General features: G+C 28.4%; 1 protein-coding gene across 1 annotated transcript in view; it reads right to left on the bottom strand.

Annotated features, from left to right (window-relative positions):
* Positions 1-3715: 3715 nt before the first annotated feature.
* LOC113370932 overlaps positions 3716-20598 on the bottom strand; it is a 244730-nt gene continuing 227847 nt past the window's right edge. Inside the window, exon 6 of the mRNA XM_026611602.1 lies at positions 3716-3748. Within this exon, the coding sequence (XP_026467387.1) occupies positions 3727-3748 (22 nt within the window). The 3' untranslated portion in view covers positions 3716-3726. The remainder of the gene's footprint in view (positions 3749-20598) is intronic.

Genomic DNA, 20598 nt, shown 5'->3' on the forward strand with positions numbered 1-20598 from the left:
GTGATTTGAATGTGATGGTAGATATTTTCAATATTTTATACCAAAACAAATTCCTGTAGAAAAAAGATATTTAATAAAAAATCTATGTAATATTTGCATTTCTTATACGATACCCCTACCTCATAAGATGGGTCGTGCCCATAAAAGGTTAGGAAACACTCTTACATTGTGAGAGATTTTTCACTCACGAACCAGGGTGCACCTACATCATTCTATAATATAATTGGTGTAAATTGTTAATACAACGAATAAACTCTCATAAGTCTCATAAAGTAGAGCGCTTTAGAATTAAAAGAAACATAAATTCATCGATGATTTAACTTGAACAATAGTTCGAGAAAAAGTCATTTACATAATTAAAATATAACTGATGTGTAATAATTAATCGCATCTCCTTTAAATTTATTAGGCAAGGCCTTAAATATATGTTTTAACCTAAATTATTCAGATAACGTAGAGCTGTACAGTAAAAGTGAAAGACATTTATTTACAATATCTTTTGAAAATTCCTAGTCAACGTAGCGACCAGAATTTTTCTCATCTTGCTAATACTTGATTTAACTGATATGTAATAATAATCGCATCCCTTGTAAATTTATTAGGCATGTGTGGTCGAAGATCGGCCTTAAATATGTTTTGAGCTAAATTATTCAGGGTGTTAAATGAAGATTTGGGTATTCGGTCAGTAGGCCAATACGGTATCGATGAAGAACGGATGCAATCCGGAAGAGAACCCTTCTACGGATGAATTCATAACTTTTTCCAGGTGCCCAAAGTTAAGTATACTAACTATATTTATATATTATATATATATATATATTAGGGTGATCCTTAATATGGACATTTTCGAATTTCTTGCTCCCAGAGGCTCAAATGGTTCCAAATTGATAAAAAACAATTCTCTGAAAGTTTTAGCTCTTAATATTAACTTTAGATAGTGCGCAATTCAATCAAACTGCTTATGGAAATAGCATGGAAAATTTTTTAAAATTAAAAAAAAGTTTTAGGTATAACTTAGCGACAAATGATGAGTTTTATTCATTCATTTGTTCGCTAATTACATCTAAAAACATTATTAAAATTTTTGAAATTTTTCTTATGCTATTTCCATACAAAGGTTTTGCTGTATTTCCGCACTATCTAAAGAGACAATATTAAAAGCTAAAACTTTAAAGAATTGTTTTTTTATCAATTTGGACCATTTGAGACTTGGGAGCAAGGAAATTCAAAAATGTCTATATTAAGGACCACCCTAATACATATATATATATATATATATATATATATATAGTCAATCTTTGACTAATTTTTTTTGCAATTTTTTCTTTATAATTAAGGGGATTTTTGCTCGAACCACTGCTTTGAAACTATGATGATAGCGCAAATGCATTCTTTTTACGTTGAAAATATGGAAAACGCCTCTAACCGTGATATATCGCTCGAAACCATGTTGTAGTCACTTTAAAATATCAACGAAATAGGCTGTGGTTATACCGATTGCGTTATGTAAATAATTTCGAAAATTGTAAATTAAACTAAAAGTCACTTGGTTATTTGTAATAAGTTTTGTAATGTGCTCTTTCATTCAAAATTTAAATAATTTTATTTTATTTATATACAAATAAAAATCATTTCAATATAGTATTGAACTGTTGATTGATTCTATTAGGTTTTATTCTATTCTGGTACAGTACGGATCAGACCAGGGTGTGGTTGGCATGGCGTGTTTTCCATACCAAAAACGTACGTCATTATTAGCAAAGAGCCCTAAAAATAGTTATTGCTGTCAGTAAGGTAACAATTCTCAATGAGCTTTTTGTTGCAATTATATTGTACTTTGGTACCTCTTTTTTTTATGTACATCTGGCAAAAAAAAGCTTAGCTTTAATATTGTTAGTAAATAAAATTTTTTAGTAAGCCTTGAGTTGATTGTATACCTTCGGTGCGTCAATATGTATACGTATGCTTATGTGGTAGAAATTTATCAAACTTTAATAATATAATTTTTGTGATCCTTGCATTTGAGATGAAAATTATTACGTTACTCTGTTCCTTTGGTATGTTACATTTGTAATGTTACATTTTCGCTAGTGATCTGTTCCTGTCTTTATACGCATAAAATCCGTACTACGAGAGACATAGGAAAATTGCACGAACTATGGCGCAGTATGTAATCACGCAGTAGTAAAGTTTATGAGGCGTGATATATAAAACCGGTGACCTGATCAGAAAACCGCACGGAGAACACCGCGTGCGTCCGATAACGAACGCCCGCCGCAGACTGTTATGTAAAACATGTGAAGCGTTGGATTATTGCACCTAGGTAGAAAAGCCAATGTGCCCGAATTAATACATTTTAAAAGGTAGACCGAAGGATTTTCTGAAACACAAACGAGTCATGATTTGACACATCAAAAAAAAAAAAAAAAAACTCTAGTGTGCACGGCAATCGTGCCTTGCACTAATATCGATTCAAAAACTAAATAATTGCTATTTAACCTATTCTCCATGAAAAGAAAACCACATAAATTAAATTTGTGAAATTCTATGTGTAAACAAATTGCTCACAGAGAATATTTTTCAATACTTACTTTTAATATATGAAAATATTGAAATCTTAAGTTTTTCATACATTGAAATATATTAGTTTTTATTCAGCGCGTTGGATTTTTTATTATGACTAATGAGTATACTTAATACAATAAAATATAAATAAATATAAATAAATTTTGGTTTTTAATAAATGTTTCCATACTTAATACAGATTTCTCGAGACGCGCTCTTGCAAGGCGACTTTATATGGGCGTTCTTGAACGCGTACTAGTTAAGTTTTTCCAACTTTTCTCCCAAGTTCCACTTAGATTTAAATGAATGTTTGAATAATAAAAGAAAAATATACAGGGTTTCGAATGATGCTAATATAAAAGTAGTCAAAAAGAGCCGCACTGGTAGAAAATGGAAAATGAAAAATCATTTTTACCTTTTCACGCACTAACAAATATTTTCTCACATTATTTGTTATGAACAACCATATGAAAAAGAATAAACAAATGATAGAAATAAAATCAGATATGATGAATAAAAAGTTTTTAATTTTAATTTCCAATATTTTTCTGCCAAAAAGTGAGTTTGAAAAAGGGGCCACTGTTTTTCACTGATATCTCGGCCAAATGATGGGCTACGGATTTGAAATTGGGTGTTTCGAATTTCTCGAAAATATCTATAGAATGGTATCAAAATCATTTAAATACCAGGGTGGAGCCAATTCTCTATGGAAACACGCCCAGACCCTTTTTGGAACTTCCCGCAATTTGAAGTTCTTAAAAGCTCAAAAAGAAGAGTTTGATTTTTCAAGAATTTGAATTACATTTCAGAATTTTTTTGAAAATTTGTAAATTTTGAATATCGAAAAAATTGCTTTTTCTGAAAATACTGAAATTTTTCTTTAATTTTCAAAATTTTTCTATTATTTTTTTATTTTCACTAATACACTATACTTGTATATTAAGGTTTTGAAATTTAAATAAGTCAATATATTGTGCTAATAAGTACGTATGTGCTAAGTAAGAGATATTGGCATATTGAAATAACCCTTCACAAATATAATAAGTAAATGTCTTTGGTTTACCAACCTTGCATCACCAAGAGCAATCCGCAATATAAATAAAGCGTCATCCTGACTGTTGATTGTACCATTCACTGTCGATGTTGCTTCACTCGATTAATTCAATTGATCTTCACGATAAATCTGCAAGTAAAATCAGTGTAATTAATAGATATATTAATTTTCCTCTATCAATATTAAATTATCCTTCATGATTATAAAATTATAACTAAAACGAAAAGTTCATATGGTTCATATATCCATAGTAACTTCTAATTTAGAACAAGGCGCAGTCAAAATCTCACAGTTTTACACATGTGATTTATATATATATATATATATATATATTATATATAAACTTTCTGAATAAAAAGCCCATATTCTAAACTAGAAAACGAATACATAACTCATGAATGTAATCATTTATAGCTCGACGTATTTTCAAATATTTTTAGTGAAAATTCAAAATGTACAATTTGATTTTTTATAAAGATACAATAGAAAAATTATTCATATTATACAGCATTATAAAATAAAATACTTTTAAAACGAATTTAGAATCTTGACAAAATGTACAAATAAAAGATTTATGATTATGGATTTCCCTTAAAATTTACATACAGCCATTTTGCTGAAAATTTCAAAGCTAAATATTGTACTCATATAAATAAACATTTTTCTTAGCAATGACAGTAATAAATTTTATACGTATATTTGCAAACAATTAAAAGTGTTGACAAACACAACCGATGTTCTTTATGCAATGCTTGTTAATTAATCAAAATTCCTCAATTATTTCAAAACAATAGTTAATTATGTGATTGTGTCAGCTACGCATTTCCATAAGCTTTGATGTTGTTAATTATTGTGAAATATACATATGAAAAGTAATATTTTTACAAGTAGTATTTCCAAAATCAAAAAGTTTTATTATTTATCCAAAATAAAAGTTTTATTGGGTTCGTTAACATATAATTTTAAACTTGGTAATGCAAAAAGAATTTTAGTGAAATTATATAATTTTATGTTAACTCTCAACTCTACTAAAATATCTTTTAAAATTGTATTCTTCAGTTTTCGTAGAAGCAATAAAAATGAAATATTGAGACAAAAAACAAAATTCAAGCATATATATCGTGCAGATTGTTGTCAAAAACTCGAACAATATTCTTTAAGTTATTTTTCATAACTTTTAAATGAAAATATTCATATTTATATATGAAAAATACCTGGCTGTTACGATACATTTTCAAATGTTTTTCAGTTTCAAACTTTGCAATTGAAAAGTTAGAAACTGAAATATTTTCATGCGCGGATGATAATCGTACTTATTGCAGAAAAACATAGTTTTATGGAATATGAATATATATATATATATATATATATATATATATATATATATTAGGGAGGTCCTTAGTATGGATATTTTAGAATTTATTCGCTCCCAGGGGCTCAAATGCTTTCAAATAAATAAAAAAAATCTCTAAAAGTTTACGGCTATTAAATATTAGTTTGAAGATAGTCCGCAATCCAACCAAAGTTTCTTGGTTTTTTTCCTAAGTAAATACTTATTTTAAAAAATATATCTAATTTTTGTCATAATTTGTTTACGTATATGATCAAAATAAGCAAATACAATGATACTCTCAAAATTTTGATTCATTTGTCGCTGAGTTATAAAATTCTAAAAACCAAATGGAATTTTTAATTTTGATTTTCATAAGTAACTTTGGTTGAAGTGCGGATTATCTTAAAGTTAATATTAGGAGCTAGATTTTTTTTTCATCAATTTGGAAGGATTTGAATCACTGGGAGCAAAGAAATTCGAAAACATCCATATAAGTTTCTAGCACAAGAAATACATCGATTATATAAATTGAAGGATAACTGATTTGTACATTAATACAGAAAGTCTTATTGTGATTATGCACAACAGCTTCTACATCTACAGTATGCCAGTATTGCGTATTATTCAGAAGATTTACTCTCGGCTAACAAAACGAAGACTTTCCATACTCCGGGCGTTGATGTGATTTTAATAACATAGGAAATAGCCAAGCAGTTTCCTTTCAAGATGACAACCTATACATTTTAATACTTATCATTTATACGAGTATTATCGACTCCCCTTCTGCAAAACTGCGTACTATTTATCACAATCGAATCAAAGGAGAGATGGCTGGTATGAGATACTATAATATATATTGTTACATTTAGAAAGCATCTTAGAAGATATAAGATAGTTTTATTTGCAGAATGCATTTTGAATGGGAAAAGTTATATTATGTAATGCCTATAAAGCACATCAGTAAGAAAATCAGTACTATTTGCTGTTACTTTTACATTTTCAGAACACAGACTTGCATGACATATTTTATAAGAGAAAGTCATATTTTTAACTTCCCGTAGGGATTGTAGAAAAATTGAAAATGAAAATTTTCATATATCTTTAAGTTCCAGAGGTTTCTGAACATTTTGGCATACCTTGGAAATAATGGATGTATGTGTGTGCGTATGTGCGGATACAATTTTTCGTTTTCGAATCAACCTATTTAGATGATTCTAATAACTTTCGATTTCTATTGATAAAGAGATGTGCTGATTAGTTTTTTGCATAAATATTAACATTTCAATCACGTCAATCTTGTTAAAAATCAAAGAATATAGTCCATGGTTCTTCACTCAATTTAAAAATGATGGATGTATGTGTGTGTGTAATAGATGTGTGTGTGTAAGTATATGTATGTGCGGATACAATACTTTGTCGACAATTTCGAGAGTGCGGATCAACCGATTTGAATGATTAAAAAAACATTCGATTTCTATTGATAATGAGACGTGCTGAATAGTTTTTGGTAAAAATGGTAACTGAATTTTTGAGAGAACAGAGAGTCTGATTTAGATGATTCAAAAAATATTTTTCTTGTACTGGCGCTCACGCCGCAATTTTCAAATACTTCAAAGTATAAAAAAATTAAATTTTTTCAAAAAGGTCCTTTTTTACGAGATTTTAAAACTCTTATAAATCTATTGTTTTCAAAGTTCTAAAAAAATTTGAATCTTTTTTAAAAAAAAATAATTTTTGGTGCAGGAAATTCGATACCCACTTTGAGCAGTCTATTGTCAGGCAGCAGTGATAAGGATTTTTACTTGGAAATATAGATAACAATATTTTTCCAAGTGAAAATAGCCCTCACCCGGTATTACTGCACCAATAAAAATATTTGTCCTATTACATAAACTGTAATTATAATATATCATACTGAGATGTGACAACTGTTTGGGTTGCCATCTGTCAAACAGACTAGTATTAAGATTCACTTGTCGCTAAGTTATAAAGTTCTAAAAAACAAATAGAATTTTAACCAAGTTATTTCCATAAGTAACTTTGATTGGAGTGCGGATTATCTTAAAGTTAATATTAAGAGATAAAACTTTCAGAGATTTTTTTTCATCAATTTGGAAGCATGTGAGCACTTGGGAGCAAAAAAATATCCATATAAGTTCCTAGCATTAGTAATAATTCAATTATATAAATTGCAGGAAAACTGAATACAGAAAGTCTTATTAAGTCAAAATCAGCACAACAGCTTATAGGACTATTATAAAAAAAATCTTTAATTAAATTTTCCTAATGTTCGACCTTAAACTTTGAATCTACAGTTTATAAAAATCGTTAGTAATAATATCAGTTGCTTCCATTAGAATATTTTTTAATTAATAAAAAATTGCGATAAAAAGCTTGGCTTACTGAATTGAAATCCACTGCAAAAGTTCATAAACAATTCTGCGACTGCCTGAATTTGGTCGTGTTTCCCAGACCCACACACCAAAAGCAGGCACTTACCAAATAGTTTCAATGTTGTTTAACATGCCCCCTATTTAGGCGCTAGGTTCTAGGCACTAGGTATCCCAATGCGAGATTTGATTGGAACTGATTGGAAATTCTTGTTTGCGTTACTCCGACTGTTTGTTAAAGACGTGTGTGCATTAAACGTAACACACCGGTGCAGCAGGGACATGGAGCAGAGGCTCGCAGCAATCACGTAACAGCAAACTTGCTTCAACTACCGCCAGCATCGAAATCAGTACAAATCAAATTCAATATTCTGTCAAACGCTGGATTTAGTATAAATACGCTACGAGCAATGTGTTGGTAGAGACTTCAAAGCTGACATTGTTTACAAGAGAATGACGTGGTTTATTTCTGATTGGATTTTAATACATCAAAACGAGGTCTATTTGTTAACATTTTTCAAGATTTTGATAAATTAAGCATAAACAAAATTTATGAAACAAATTTTCACTTTTTTTAATCTAACTAGACATAAAAATCATAACATAAAAAAACCAGACAAAATAAGATTGTAGTCAGAATGCAATAAAAACCCAAATATAATATGATAAGAATCTACTTACAATCCAAGAGGAATCTAATAACAATTTAACCAGAAGACTTTGGCTATAAATTGATAAGAATCCAGGTAGAATACAATAAGAATATGACACGAGTCTGGTATGAGTCCAATAATATTCTGGTCAATCTAATATCAAATCTAATATGAATCCAGCCAGGATACTAAAAAAGTTAGAATCCGACAATGGTCTCATAATAATCTAATAAAACTCCAGTAGAAATGTAATAACTAATTTGATTTGACATTCCGACTAGATTATCATCAAAATTAGATCAGATTCTTATAAGGTTTTGTCGAGAGTCTTAAAGTGATAAAATTCTGAGAAAAGACTATAAAGAATCCAGCCAGAACCTACTAAGACTCTGGCTAGAATCTTAGACTAAATCTAAGAAGCTAGTGCGAGCCTAATAATCAGAATCCGAAATAAATCTGGTAAGAATCTAATGAGAATCGCCTAGAACTTCTGTTGGAATTTTATAACGATTTAGTCAGGATGTAGTTGGAATGTGCTCAGTTTCAGGCTAAAACTTGAATAAAATCTAGTATCAAGTAACCATTTATTTAAAATCTACTAAAAAGTCAGCTATGAATGATATTCGTGTGAATATTGAATTTGAATTGTATTAAGAAGTTGTGAAAATGTTATTGCAATTAGGAGTCTCATAGGACAACCTAGTAAGATAAGACTAACATAATGTGATAAGACTAACATAAATCTATTAGCAGTTCATTTAGAACCTGATAGGACTCCGATGAGACACTGATTAGAATGTAATGAAATTCTGTTAAAAATCTAATAATATTTTATTGAGAATCTAATAACATTCTGGTAAAAATCTAACAAGGTAGTACGGGCCTAACAAGCATCTAATCAGAAGGTGAAACAATTCTGGTAAGAATCTAAGGAGAATCGATTAGAAATTCTGTCGAAATTTTATAACAATCTAGTCAGGATCTAAGTTGGGATGTGCTCAGTTTCAGGCTTGAACCTGATTTAAATCTACTATCAAGTAAGCATTTCTTTAAAATCTACTTAAAAGTCAGCTGTAAATGATATAATATGTGTGTGCATTTAAATGATATAATATGTGTGTGAATTGTATCACAAATGTTGTGGAAATGTGACAGATAAATATTGATTACATATCATATTTGTATTAACTTTATGTATTTTTTTTTATTTTGTGAGGTATTATTCAATTTTGTGAGGGCCCCCAAAAAATTCTCGATACGGCGATGTATTTTCACTATACAACATACACTCAATTCACTGTAAAACTTTTCAGGAACCCACAGTATCGTTGTTTATACTTTATTATCATACTCCAATCACAATTATTGTATGAATATTTTAATGATACGGTAAAGCTCGTCCCTTCTGTACTTCACTATTTTTTTAAATATCACAACGTACGCTACGTTCCAATTTAAAAGTAAAAATAATAATCATGGACTATAATATTCATTAAAAACACATCGCATGAAAAATATTTTTTCATTCCCGCTTGATGAAAATATCACACGACTGCATAATATTCAACATTTTGTCGTTCATCATCGATATAATTAAATTGCTTATAAAAAATTAAAAACGCGCCCGCCAATAGTCCACTGGCGGACGTATCAATTAATAACCGGACTTTTTTTGTTAAATCACAACGAGTAATTATGGCAACGTTGGCGAGTGAAAATAATTAAATTTTCGTGTATTACGCAGCAGGACGGTTTTCATTAAAACTTTTAATTATGTGCATGTGTTGCAGATATACACAAGCCGCATGGCGAGGCGGCCCTTTCGCCTGCAGCAGCCCATTCGCCGAGGCTCAGATCTGCGCCCTGACGGACGGACATGTGACGAGTTTGCATAAAAAACTGTATGATGCATGCATTTTTATTTTGATATACGTACATTTGTAAAAAAAGATGATATTACATTTGGATTATAATAGTAGCGTGTTTGCACACACATATGGCACGAAATATAGTGAAGAAAATTTAAGAGATATAATTATTTTATATTTTATGTGAATTCTATATAATTGACAATAAAATTCATTAAATGAACGCATTTGTATAATATTAGACCAGCATTTATATTTTAACAAAAAAACAGTTTTATTATTGTGCGATAAACCTTCACATGACTACTCCTATGTACAAAATATATTCAAGGGTTAAATCTATTACTACTTAAAATAGTAATGATACAGTGCATGAAAGAAATTGTATTGGATGTGCAAATATTATATGTACATATATAACATATAACACTAAGATAGAAAAATTTAAGGGATAAAATTATTTTTCACTATATATGATTAAAAATAAAAGATAAACTACAGATTTTTATAATGCTTGGCTGGATTTTATGTTTTAGTAAAGAAAAACAGTTGCTATATTATGCGAATAACCAAGAGTAGTTAACATGAGAGTTTATATGAGAGTGTATTCTCTTACTTCAAATTATAGATAAAATATTTCTAAGATTTGAATCCATTACTTCTTAATATATTATTGTTTTTAAGAATTTTTAGTTTAGTTAGTTATACAAATGCTCAAAAACAATTACATTTGAATTATAATAGTAAAATGTTTGCATACATATATGGCACAGAAAATATTTAGTTAAATTTAAGGGATGAATTTATCTTATACTTTATGTGATCGATCTCTATATAATTAAAAATACAATTTATTAGAAGAACTAATAATAAAATTCATTAGAAAAACGTCATTATTGAAAAACAATTAAACGATTACTTTTAACGAGCATATATGAAAATTTATTCTTTTATTCGATCGTTTATCCCAAATTAAAGGTAAAATAGAAAATCAAATACTTCTAACGCTGATTTTTCAATATTTTCTTTTATACAAAAAAATGGCGTGGATTAGTAGAAATAAATGTTGAGATATATATATTTAGGACTAATATGGACCAATAATATAAATAAAGTATGAAGAGAATAAAAAAAGACTAATTTTATAAGAAATGATTCTGTCTTCAGATTTGATACAGAATTTTTAAATATGGCACTGAAAAAAGAGTTATTTTAAATATAATTTATAGCTAAAATATCAATCTTAAAATAATATCAATATTAATAATAATTAAATGTCAATTAACTGCTCACGTTTTTATGTGACGATCATAAATTTTAAATCTTTATAAAATCATAAATTAATTTATGTCAATATATACCAGCAATTCCACAATCTGTATGTTACAGATTAATCATCAAATTAATCATCGTTTGTTTTTCTTAAAATTGTTTTATCAGAAGCTTTTTTTAAACTAAAACTGAACTTGAATCCTTTATTTTCAAATCTTTTTTTGTTACTGCTATAGATTGCGAACTTTGTAATATTTGTTAAATAAATAAAGAGCGAGTGAAAAAACAAAATTAAACAAAAACGTATTTTGAACTTTTCATCTACCAAAAGTTTTTCTTAAACTAGCACTTTTACTTAGGCCAGTTTTAAAATATGAATTTCAACAAAACAGTTATTTGCTTGTTATTTAATTACCAAAACATATAAAACAAATTCATGATCAGACTAATTCTGATATTAATTATCTTCCACAAACTTTAGTTTGCATGATATAATGAAATTTTATTACGAAATTATTATTTGCAAATAACATCATTATACGGATTTTCTATATTTTATCCATTATAATGCAGATAGAAAATGATTGCCAATCACAAATGTTGATAAAGTAGAGAGAGAAGTAATTATTCGATTCTGCGTTATATTGTTTTGTGATTGGCAATTATTTGCTCTGAAAATTCATATTATGAACAATACGGATTGGATTACAGCAAATAACAAAATAATTTTAATCGAATACAGATTATGTGAAATGAATTCAATTTTACTTTGATCATTATTCATAGATATATATTCTGTTGACGCAACTTTTCCAGTAATAGAAACAATAATATTATATAACATTAATTAACTTCCCGTAGGGTAAGTTATTGTAATGGGCCAAAAATCGAAAATGAAAATTTTTACATTTCTCGACGTTTTGAAGGTTTCTGAACATTTTGGCATACCTCAGAAAAAATGGATGTTTGTGTGTGTGTACGTATGTATGAATACAAATTTCCAGTCACGTTTTCGGGCGCACGGATCAACCGATTTGAATGGTTCAAAAAACATTCGATTCCTATTGATATAGAAAAGAGCTGATTAGGTTTTGGCAAAGGCAGGTCCAGCCGTTTCGAAGATACGGAGCAAAGAGTGCAGAGAATAGAAATCGAGTTTTTGAGAGAACGGAGTATCCGATTTGAATGATCTAAAAAACATGATTCGGAGAAGTGTTTATTAGTTTTTAGCAGGCCCAGCCATTTCGAAGATACGGAGCTAAATATGTAAAAAATGGCAGTTTTTGAGAGAACTAAGCGTCCGATTTAAATGATTCAAAAACTTTCTGCTTGTCTTAACAAAATAATTGATTTTGAAAAAAAAATTTTGTTTCAACTTTTTTTTTCAAAAAAATTTTTTTTGTATATCAAAATACTGATTTAATTCAGATTTTATTTTTAATTCTGGCTATAGTTCTATAGACTTTAAACAAATAATTTCAACTTTGCAATTCAGTTTATATAATTCTTATAAATATTAGACAATGTTACAATACTTATTTATAATAATCTATTTGAAAACATTCAAAATTCCTCGAACATTTCGTTACGGTACGGGAAGTTCCAGCAATTTGCCTTAAGGCACGTTGCCATACATCCTACTAGTTTATAACTAGTATCAATTACAATTGTATATTTATTCTATAAAATAAACCTGTAACAAAATTACATCAACTGATATGCATACCTAATTGAGAATCTGTTTATATAGTATTTGCCTCAGATCATTTAAGAAATGTATTTTCAATTTTTCAAACCGAATGCAAATCTTCACGTAAACCGATCATCCGGGCGGAACGGGCCGGAGCACCGGAGCACCCTATGGGATTACCTCTTATCCATTAATTTCCGGTTTCCGGAGCCGACGAGAGCGCGATTTTTCGAAATCAATACGCTTTATTTTATTTTTTTCTACTTTCGTTCGTTCCACGCAGACGGGGCGAAAATTAATGAAGTCTTGGTGAATTTTAATACAATCTCCCCTTAGCGTACAACGTGCGCAGAAAAAATAAAGTGATAGAAATCCGGAAAGGTGTTTTCTGATTAAAGATTACATATGCCGAGTTTGTAAAGTAAATATTCGTTTGAGGGTGCAAAGGAGAGGGAAAAATTTGTATTCCTTTGCATATTTTATATGAGAAATCCAAATATTAATAGGAAATATTGACGATTTTTGTCATATTTGGATCTCCTTATTTTATGATATTTTAATCCTTTATGGGCACGCACATCAGGACACAAATCATTTTTTTTGATATTTTACCAAACAATTATTTCTGTTCTCGTGTGGCGATGCTTAAATCTTAATTCCATTGTCAAGATAACCAATATTAATATTTATGACCCTTGCAAGGCTTTTCAACCTGAAATAACATTTATCTACACAAAGTTTGATGACTGAAGAGGGAAAGATTTGGATTCCTTGACCTATACTCGTATTTTATATGAGGAACCCAAATATCAGTAGATAATATTGAAATTTTTAGTTATATTCAGAGTTCCTTATTAACTTCACGTAGGCATTTTTATGATTTATTTTAATCCTTTATGGGCCCGCATAACTATCAGGATACATCTAAAATTTTTTGAATTTTACCTAACAATTATTTCTGTTTTCATGTGGTGATGCATTTACCTTAATTCCATTGTCAAGATAACCAATATTAATATTTATGACCCTTGCAAGTCTTTTTATCCTGAAAGAACATTCTCATATACAAAGTTAGATGTCTGAAGAGAGAAAGATTTGTATTCCTTAACTTACTCGTATTTTATATGAGAAATCCAGATATCGGTAAAAAATATCAATGATATTTGTTATATTTAGAGCTCCTTATTTTTTTATTTATTTTAATCCTTTATGAACTCGCGTAACTTTCAGGACACATTTAATTTTTTTTTATATTTTACCAAAAAAATTGGCTGTTTTGAATGATAATGTATATTTTTAATTCTACAACATCGTCAAGACAACCAAAATTAATGTTTAATGTTTGCCTTGTCAGGCTTTTTAACTTAAAATAACATTTTCATACAAAAAGCTTGATGGTTGAGAAAGGAAAGGTTTGAGTTCCTTAACCAACGCGTATTTTATACGAACAATCCAAATATCGGTAGAAAATATTGATGATCTTTGGAGCTCCTTATTTTATGATTCATTTTATATAAAGGTTATTATATAATATAATTTTATATAATATATAGCATAGCTTTCAGGACACATTTAATTGTTTTTCATATTTTTCGAGAGATAATGCATTGATCTTAAATCTATAACATTATCAAGACTATCAATATTAATATTTATTGAACTATGCCTTGGCCAGGCTTTTCAACATGAATAACTTTGTCATACACAAAAGTACGAACATTATAGACTGATACAACTTGAAAGTCATGTAGTTCAATAATGCTAAAAAATTATTTCAACTTATTTGGTTGTTTTTCATTTGCATGTATAGGCTTATAATTACAGCATTTTTATTTCTCTAAATTTTGTGATTGAAAAAAGAACATTCTTTGTGGGACTTTGAACATGGGACGTCAGCCCATAAAGGATTAAGATGAACATAGCTTGATTTGGTTTTCAGGTTTCACTTGAAGCGGAACATGCTTTAGATATTGCATTGAATTAATTTCTCCAATTTACTAACTAAGGTAGATAATAATGTATTGGATCTTGTTCGAAATTGAGTTCGCCAACTCGAAACAATAGAAGTTAAAGCTTTCTTACGCAACACTTTCCACATAACTAATGAAACTAAAAGTCAATTTATAATGTGATTGCCTACATTTCATTATTACCCAGAGGCACCTTTGGTTAATCGAAATTTATTTATATTGCACAATGTTCAAGTTAAATTGCTATTTCCATAGTTTATTAGCAAATTAATACATAATAAACAAATTTTGCTAAATAAATAAAACTAACAAATTACTCATCAATAAAAAAAATTAACATGCATAGGGAAGCTATAGGAGTTTGAGGAATCAATTTTTTTTTAAATTAATATATCTTTAAATCTACTTATTATACTACATTCTATAAAATATAAAATTAATCGATAATAATAATACAAACATAAATTTTATGATAAATCACTTTTGTATTAAGTACCAAAAACGACGTACCTGCACAATTCTGTTTACTACATTGGCCTGAGGAACAGTATTGATAGCAACGACAATATTGTGCAGGACGGTTTACATCTCTAATCGAGACAAAAAAATATTTTTATAATATAGGGACCGATTCAGCTACACAACAGACCAATGTTCTGGCAAGGCTATGTTATCGAGAACTTTCCATACAAATTCGTTCTAAATATTGATAAAAGCCATGTGATTGTTCTGCAGTCAGGCAATTTTGTCAGGTTGTCCGATAGAAAACATACCTAGAAACCGCACAAATATCAAAAAACGATGTTAGATAACAGGGTCTTTTTGACTTAGGTTCATAACATTCGAGTGACGTTGCAGTTCATGTGTGAAACGACTGAATGCACAGCAAATACATGACATTTTGATAGTATTCAGCATGATACAGTAGCATAGTTTAAAAATCTATTGAAAAACGCCTATTACCACAATAAGCCTTTAGCTTTCCAACATTATACAATTTCACAATTATTTATCATTAGTACTTTATTATGCTGTATGACGAATCAATAAAATATTTAATTTTGTTTGAACTTTTGTTGTTAAGACATCTCCGTCTGAACTATATATATATCAAAATTTAACATCTCTGTATGAATAGACCTTAAATTAACAGACCAAGTATCTAATTATGTATAAGCCAATCTATGAATGAAACGGATTTCGGTGTTTCCTAAAATAGCCCAACAGTCGAACTAATTTTCTCATTCAATCATTCGAGTCGTCAATAAGGTTCTGATAGATAGATTACACATCTGTTTAATTCAGCAAGAGGAAAGTTCTAATTTAACAAGACACGATGTGTTTATATGAAGTTCCATAAAGGAAAGTTTATCAGGGCGGGCGACGTCACTGAAACTTATACGCTGAATGCGTCGAACATCTCAGGATCAGCTTTTGAGAGACCAAACTTTGCTGCACGAATTAGTTAATTATCAGACTTTGTGTATGGAGATATTGATAAAAGATACTTGTGTTAGTTTTAAATACAAGTTATTTTAAATATATAATTGATAAAATAACAAACAAAAAATTAGTATGCCATAGGACTTCTACTTATCGATCACAATCAGCTAAATGATAATTTGAGAAACAAAATATTTTTAGTGATATATAGGCTTTCAAATTTGCTAATTAAAAATTAGTTAGACTGTCACACTTTTTTCTATATTTGGAGTAGATACCGGTGAAATAAAAAAAAAAATTTCAATTAAAATTTAGTTGAAACGCACTGCCTGAAAATACAAAATAAGGAATTATTTTAACTTTTTCGTGTATTTGCAAATTATTAGTGTTTTTCTAGACTACGACTGTAAATACAACTATGTCAATTTCAAACCGATTTTTTACGGTTAAAACAAAAAAATGACTTTGACAAAAACGGGACACTTTTGCAAAACTTTAATGATTTTTGAGTCAAATAAAGAGAGATAAGAATAGAAAATAGGTATACTAAATTTTGAGGAAATTCCAATGTGGGGCTAATTTTCTATGGAAAAGCATCCATTATCCATACCATTTGTAATAAAAATTGTACATTAAGATGCATTTTTGCAAATGTAAAAATTAAATGCTATGCATTATAAAAATTATTAAAATTAGGCTGCAAGAGGCAGTATAAGATCTTCGCGTTTCTCTATTTAACGAAAATTGTTTGAATATGTAATTGCTAATCTTAAATAAAGTATGAGCTAATTATAGTTTTATGCTAAACTCTAAATGGACAATAAAATATTAAAAAGAATTTTTTATCTTGTTATATTGGAGTAATTAGTATTAATTTCCATATAGTTAGTATTCCACATACTTACCTAGATCGAGAATCTACAATATTCAATTAGACTTTCGTAGCATTTTACATAATTTTTACAGAATTTTCTACATAATTTTTGAGATTTGAATGACAAACATATATGTAACTTTTATATACACGCCTAATAATAAATATTAAAATATGAATGCGCTTTTAAGAAAAGACTTTTATCAATGATAAGTTTTTCTGAAAATCCAGGGATGGCAAAATTAAGCTCGATTAAAATTTAGCTTGATAAAAAGGCAAAATAGTGTATCCTCTCATATTTGCTTTGTAATGTGATTTGTCGTAAGTGGCATACAGCACCTTTTATATATTTCATTTAAATCATTGCTACTATTTCAAATGTTAAATGTTTTGTTATTTGAATATTATTTAAATTCCAAATGTACAAAAATATTATGAGTCACACTCTCAATAATATTTTAATTGGAACAGTTATAATATATAATTAAAAATAATGATGTTTTATTTTTTCAATACGTATGGGGCCGAATATGCTATAGCATTCATTTTCATTATGATGCACAATAACATGAATGCTATAGCATTAAGATTTTGAAGTCCATTACTTTGAATTTTACAATTTAAACATTTTTTGTAACTTAATAAAAATAGTCATATCTATTGATAATGTTAAAAAAGGCATTATTTTAAAATTGTATTAAATTCATTTCAAATGGGATACACATATGAAAATGTTGAAGGTTTCAAATGTGTTCTAATGTTAGACGTGTTCAATATCCACTTTTATTTATCCTGAAATGTGTATTTCGTATTTATTGTATTACCATATTATTCCTCGAGTTCATGCAGGCGATATGCATAATATTCGTATATACAAAAGATATTTGCGTATTAACGTGTCTATACATATGAGACGCCACCTGAGATCTGAACTCGGTGTATTGTGCTTTGTACTTCATCTGCTAACAACGTATAACTCATATTATGGAATATCTTATTACATACGATGCATACGGAACCGAATATTGAGACATATTATTCGGAAACTCATGTTCATGTGTTCTTAACACGCAGTTTCTCAAATACATTGAATTATCTCGTTTTAGGGAATAGGGATGGAATGATATAACAAATTTTGAGGTAAAGTTTCATATGATATCTAAGAAAGTTAAAGGTTTTATATCATTTTTGGTTTATATATACATATATATACATATATATATATATATATATATATATATATTAATTTAAAAATATGAACAACAACACTCTTTTTTGCACTAATTTATTAAATAATAATTTTCACAAACGTTTCGAGACTAGGTTTGCCTCATCATCAGTGTGTTATTTAAAATTTAAAATATGGAAACCTAAATTAGCATTATGTGTTATCCGTTACAAGTCGTTAAAAATACTGTCTTCTGCCCCACCAACGATCGTCGGTGTCCAAATTCTCTACTCAATTTCAAGTGGTTAGGAAGGATTAGGGTCCAGTTTCAATATATATATATATATATATATATATATATATATATATATATATATATATATATAGGGTAAAAAAGTTTATAATTATTTATTTATACTCTCTTGGGTACTAGGTGTGTGTCATTAATTAGCAATAAAAATCTTCAGAATATACAAATTAAATAACACAAAATCCTTGTCATACAATTATGCAACATTTTTTCAAAAGCTTTAAAAAAGTGTATAATAGATACTTACAAAAAAATATATAGCATTCTTGTTTTTTTTTAATTTTTATATTTGAAGAATTTCTCAAGCTAAATCATGATAAACACCTAGATTCAAAACTAGTACAAATATATAATTTGTTATTCATTTATAATTTTATATATTAGATAATTTAACGTATTACTTGTTAGATTATATATAATATGATCCAAGATATATAGATAATAATAAATATGTACAATTTTATAAATTATTTAACGAGGCCAGTTTAATAATGCAATCTGACTTATATTAAATTTTTAATCACGTTTTCAAAGTGATTAGAGGGACATTAGAGAAAGAACAAGAGTATATTTTTTTTGTATTTAATTTAAAATTATTTTATTTCTAAACTCTTATAAAAGAGTAAAAAATTTTATCATCATTATTATTATTATTACTGATATTATTGTTTATTATTACTATTAGTCCTAAATTTTATTATAATTATTAGTATTAATTTAAAATAAAAAAAAATTTGAAGAACCATTGATTTATGTTATTTTCTTCAAGAGGTGTCAAATAACTTTACAAAAAATATTGCATTTTACATAAAATATGAAAGAGTATATCAAATATTTTTACCGATCATTATAATGTTCACATTTCCAACGTTACAATCATTCAGAAAATAATATATTTGATTTCGTAAAATATATTGACACAAAGCCATTCACAAAGTGTTCATCTCGTACCTGTGAGAGATTATGAAACCCAGTGTCATTATGAGACTTCAAACACACTTTCCTTAGGGCTCTTACAGAATGATTAATTTCGCGAACGAGCCTGTCGCAATTTTGATCCACCTTCGAAGGGGGCTCAACTTAATTTCGCGGTTTTGCAAAGGAGAGGCATATTAATTGTACTTTGAACGGTATGCGATGTAAATTAATACATTATACGTTAGACAGATTAAGTCTCTCCTGAACCGTAAACACATTATAATCGCTTAATGTGATAATAGACGTGGTATCGGGTTTCTATTCGGGAATATTTAGCATTGACTGTAGAGTACTGTTTGAACCTGTAAGATGAGACATGATAGTTCCAGGACAAAGAAAATTTGGTATAACTTACCTAAAATTTATGTACTTTTTGAGATTAATTCCAAAAAAGAGCATCAGTAAGTACACGTGAATAATTTTCGTAAACTAGCTGTAAGTGGAATTCTGTCTTAAGGCAATTAAGGCATCGTGCCTTAAGGCAAATTGCTGGAACTTCCCGTACCAAAATTATTATTTTTTTTAAAAACGATTGACATTTTAAAAAAAAATTTACTTCGAAAAAATAAGATTTCGAGAAACTATAAATTGGACAAAAATTACTTTTTTTTGAAAAAAAATTTTTTTTTTAAAAAAAAATTAAATTTTTTTTAAATTTTTTTTTGAAAAAATATTGTTTTCTTTATTTTGGCATATTTTGGAAGATCTGAACTTTTTTTCAAAGCGGCGTACTGCTTTAACTGCATAGAGACAAAAAGTCAAAGCGCGTAACGCCGCGTCGCCGTCTAACGAATAAACATTGGTACGGAACCCATAGGAATGCAAACAAAATTTATACTTATTGTTAAAATCTCTATAAAATATCTGATAATTTGATGTGCATATGTCTAATGATCATTTTTGACCACCAAATAGCATTTTTTTTCACTTTTTTTGTTAGATCTCCGAAACCGCTAGACCTGCCCTCATGAAAATTTGATCAGTTCTTCATCTTGACAATACAAGTCAAATGTTTTTTGAATTATTAAAA

This window comes from Ctenocephalides felis, unplaced genomic scaffold, assembly GCF_003426905.1.
Source record: "Ctenocephalides felis isolate EL2017-DRISC unplaced genomic scaffold, ASM342690v1 CF-g0.4_SCAFFOLD_01492, whole genome shotgun sequence".
In the NCBI taxonomy this organism is placed as follows: Eukaryota; Metazoa; Arthropoda; class Insecta; order Siphonaptera; family Pulicidae; genus Ctenocephalides; species Ctenocephalides felis.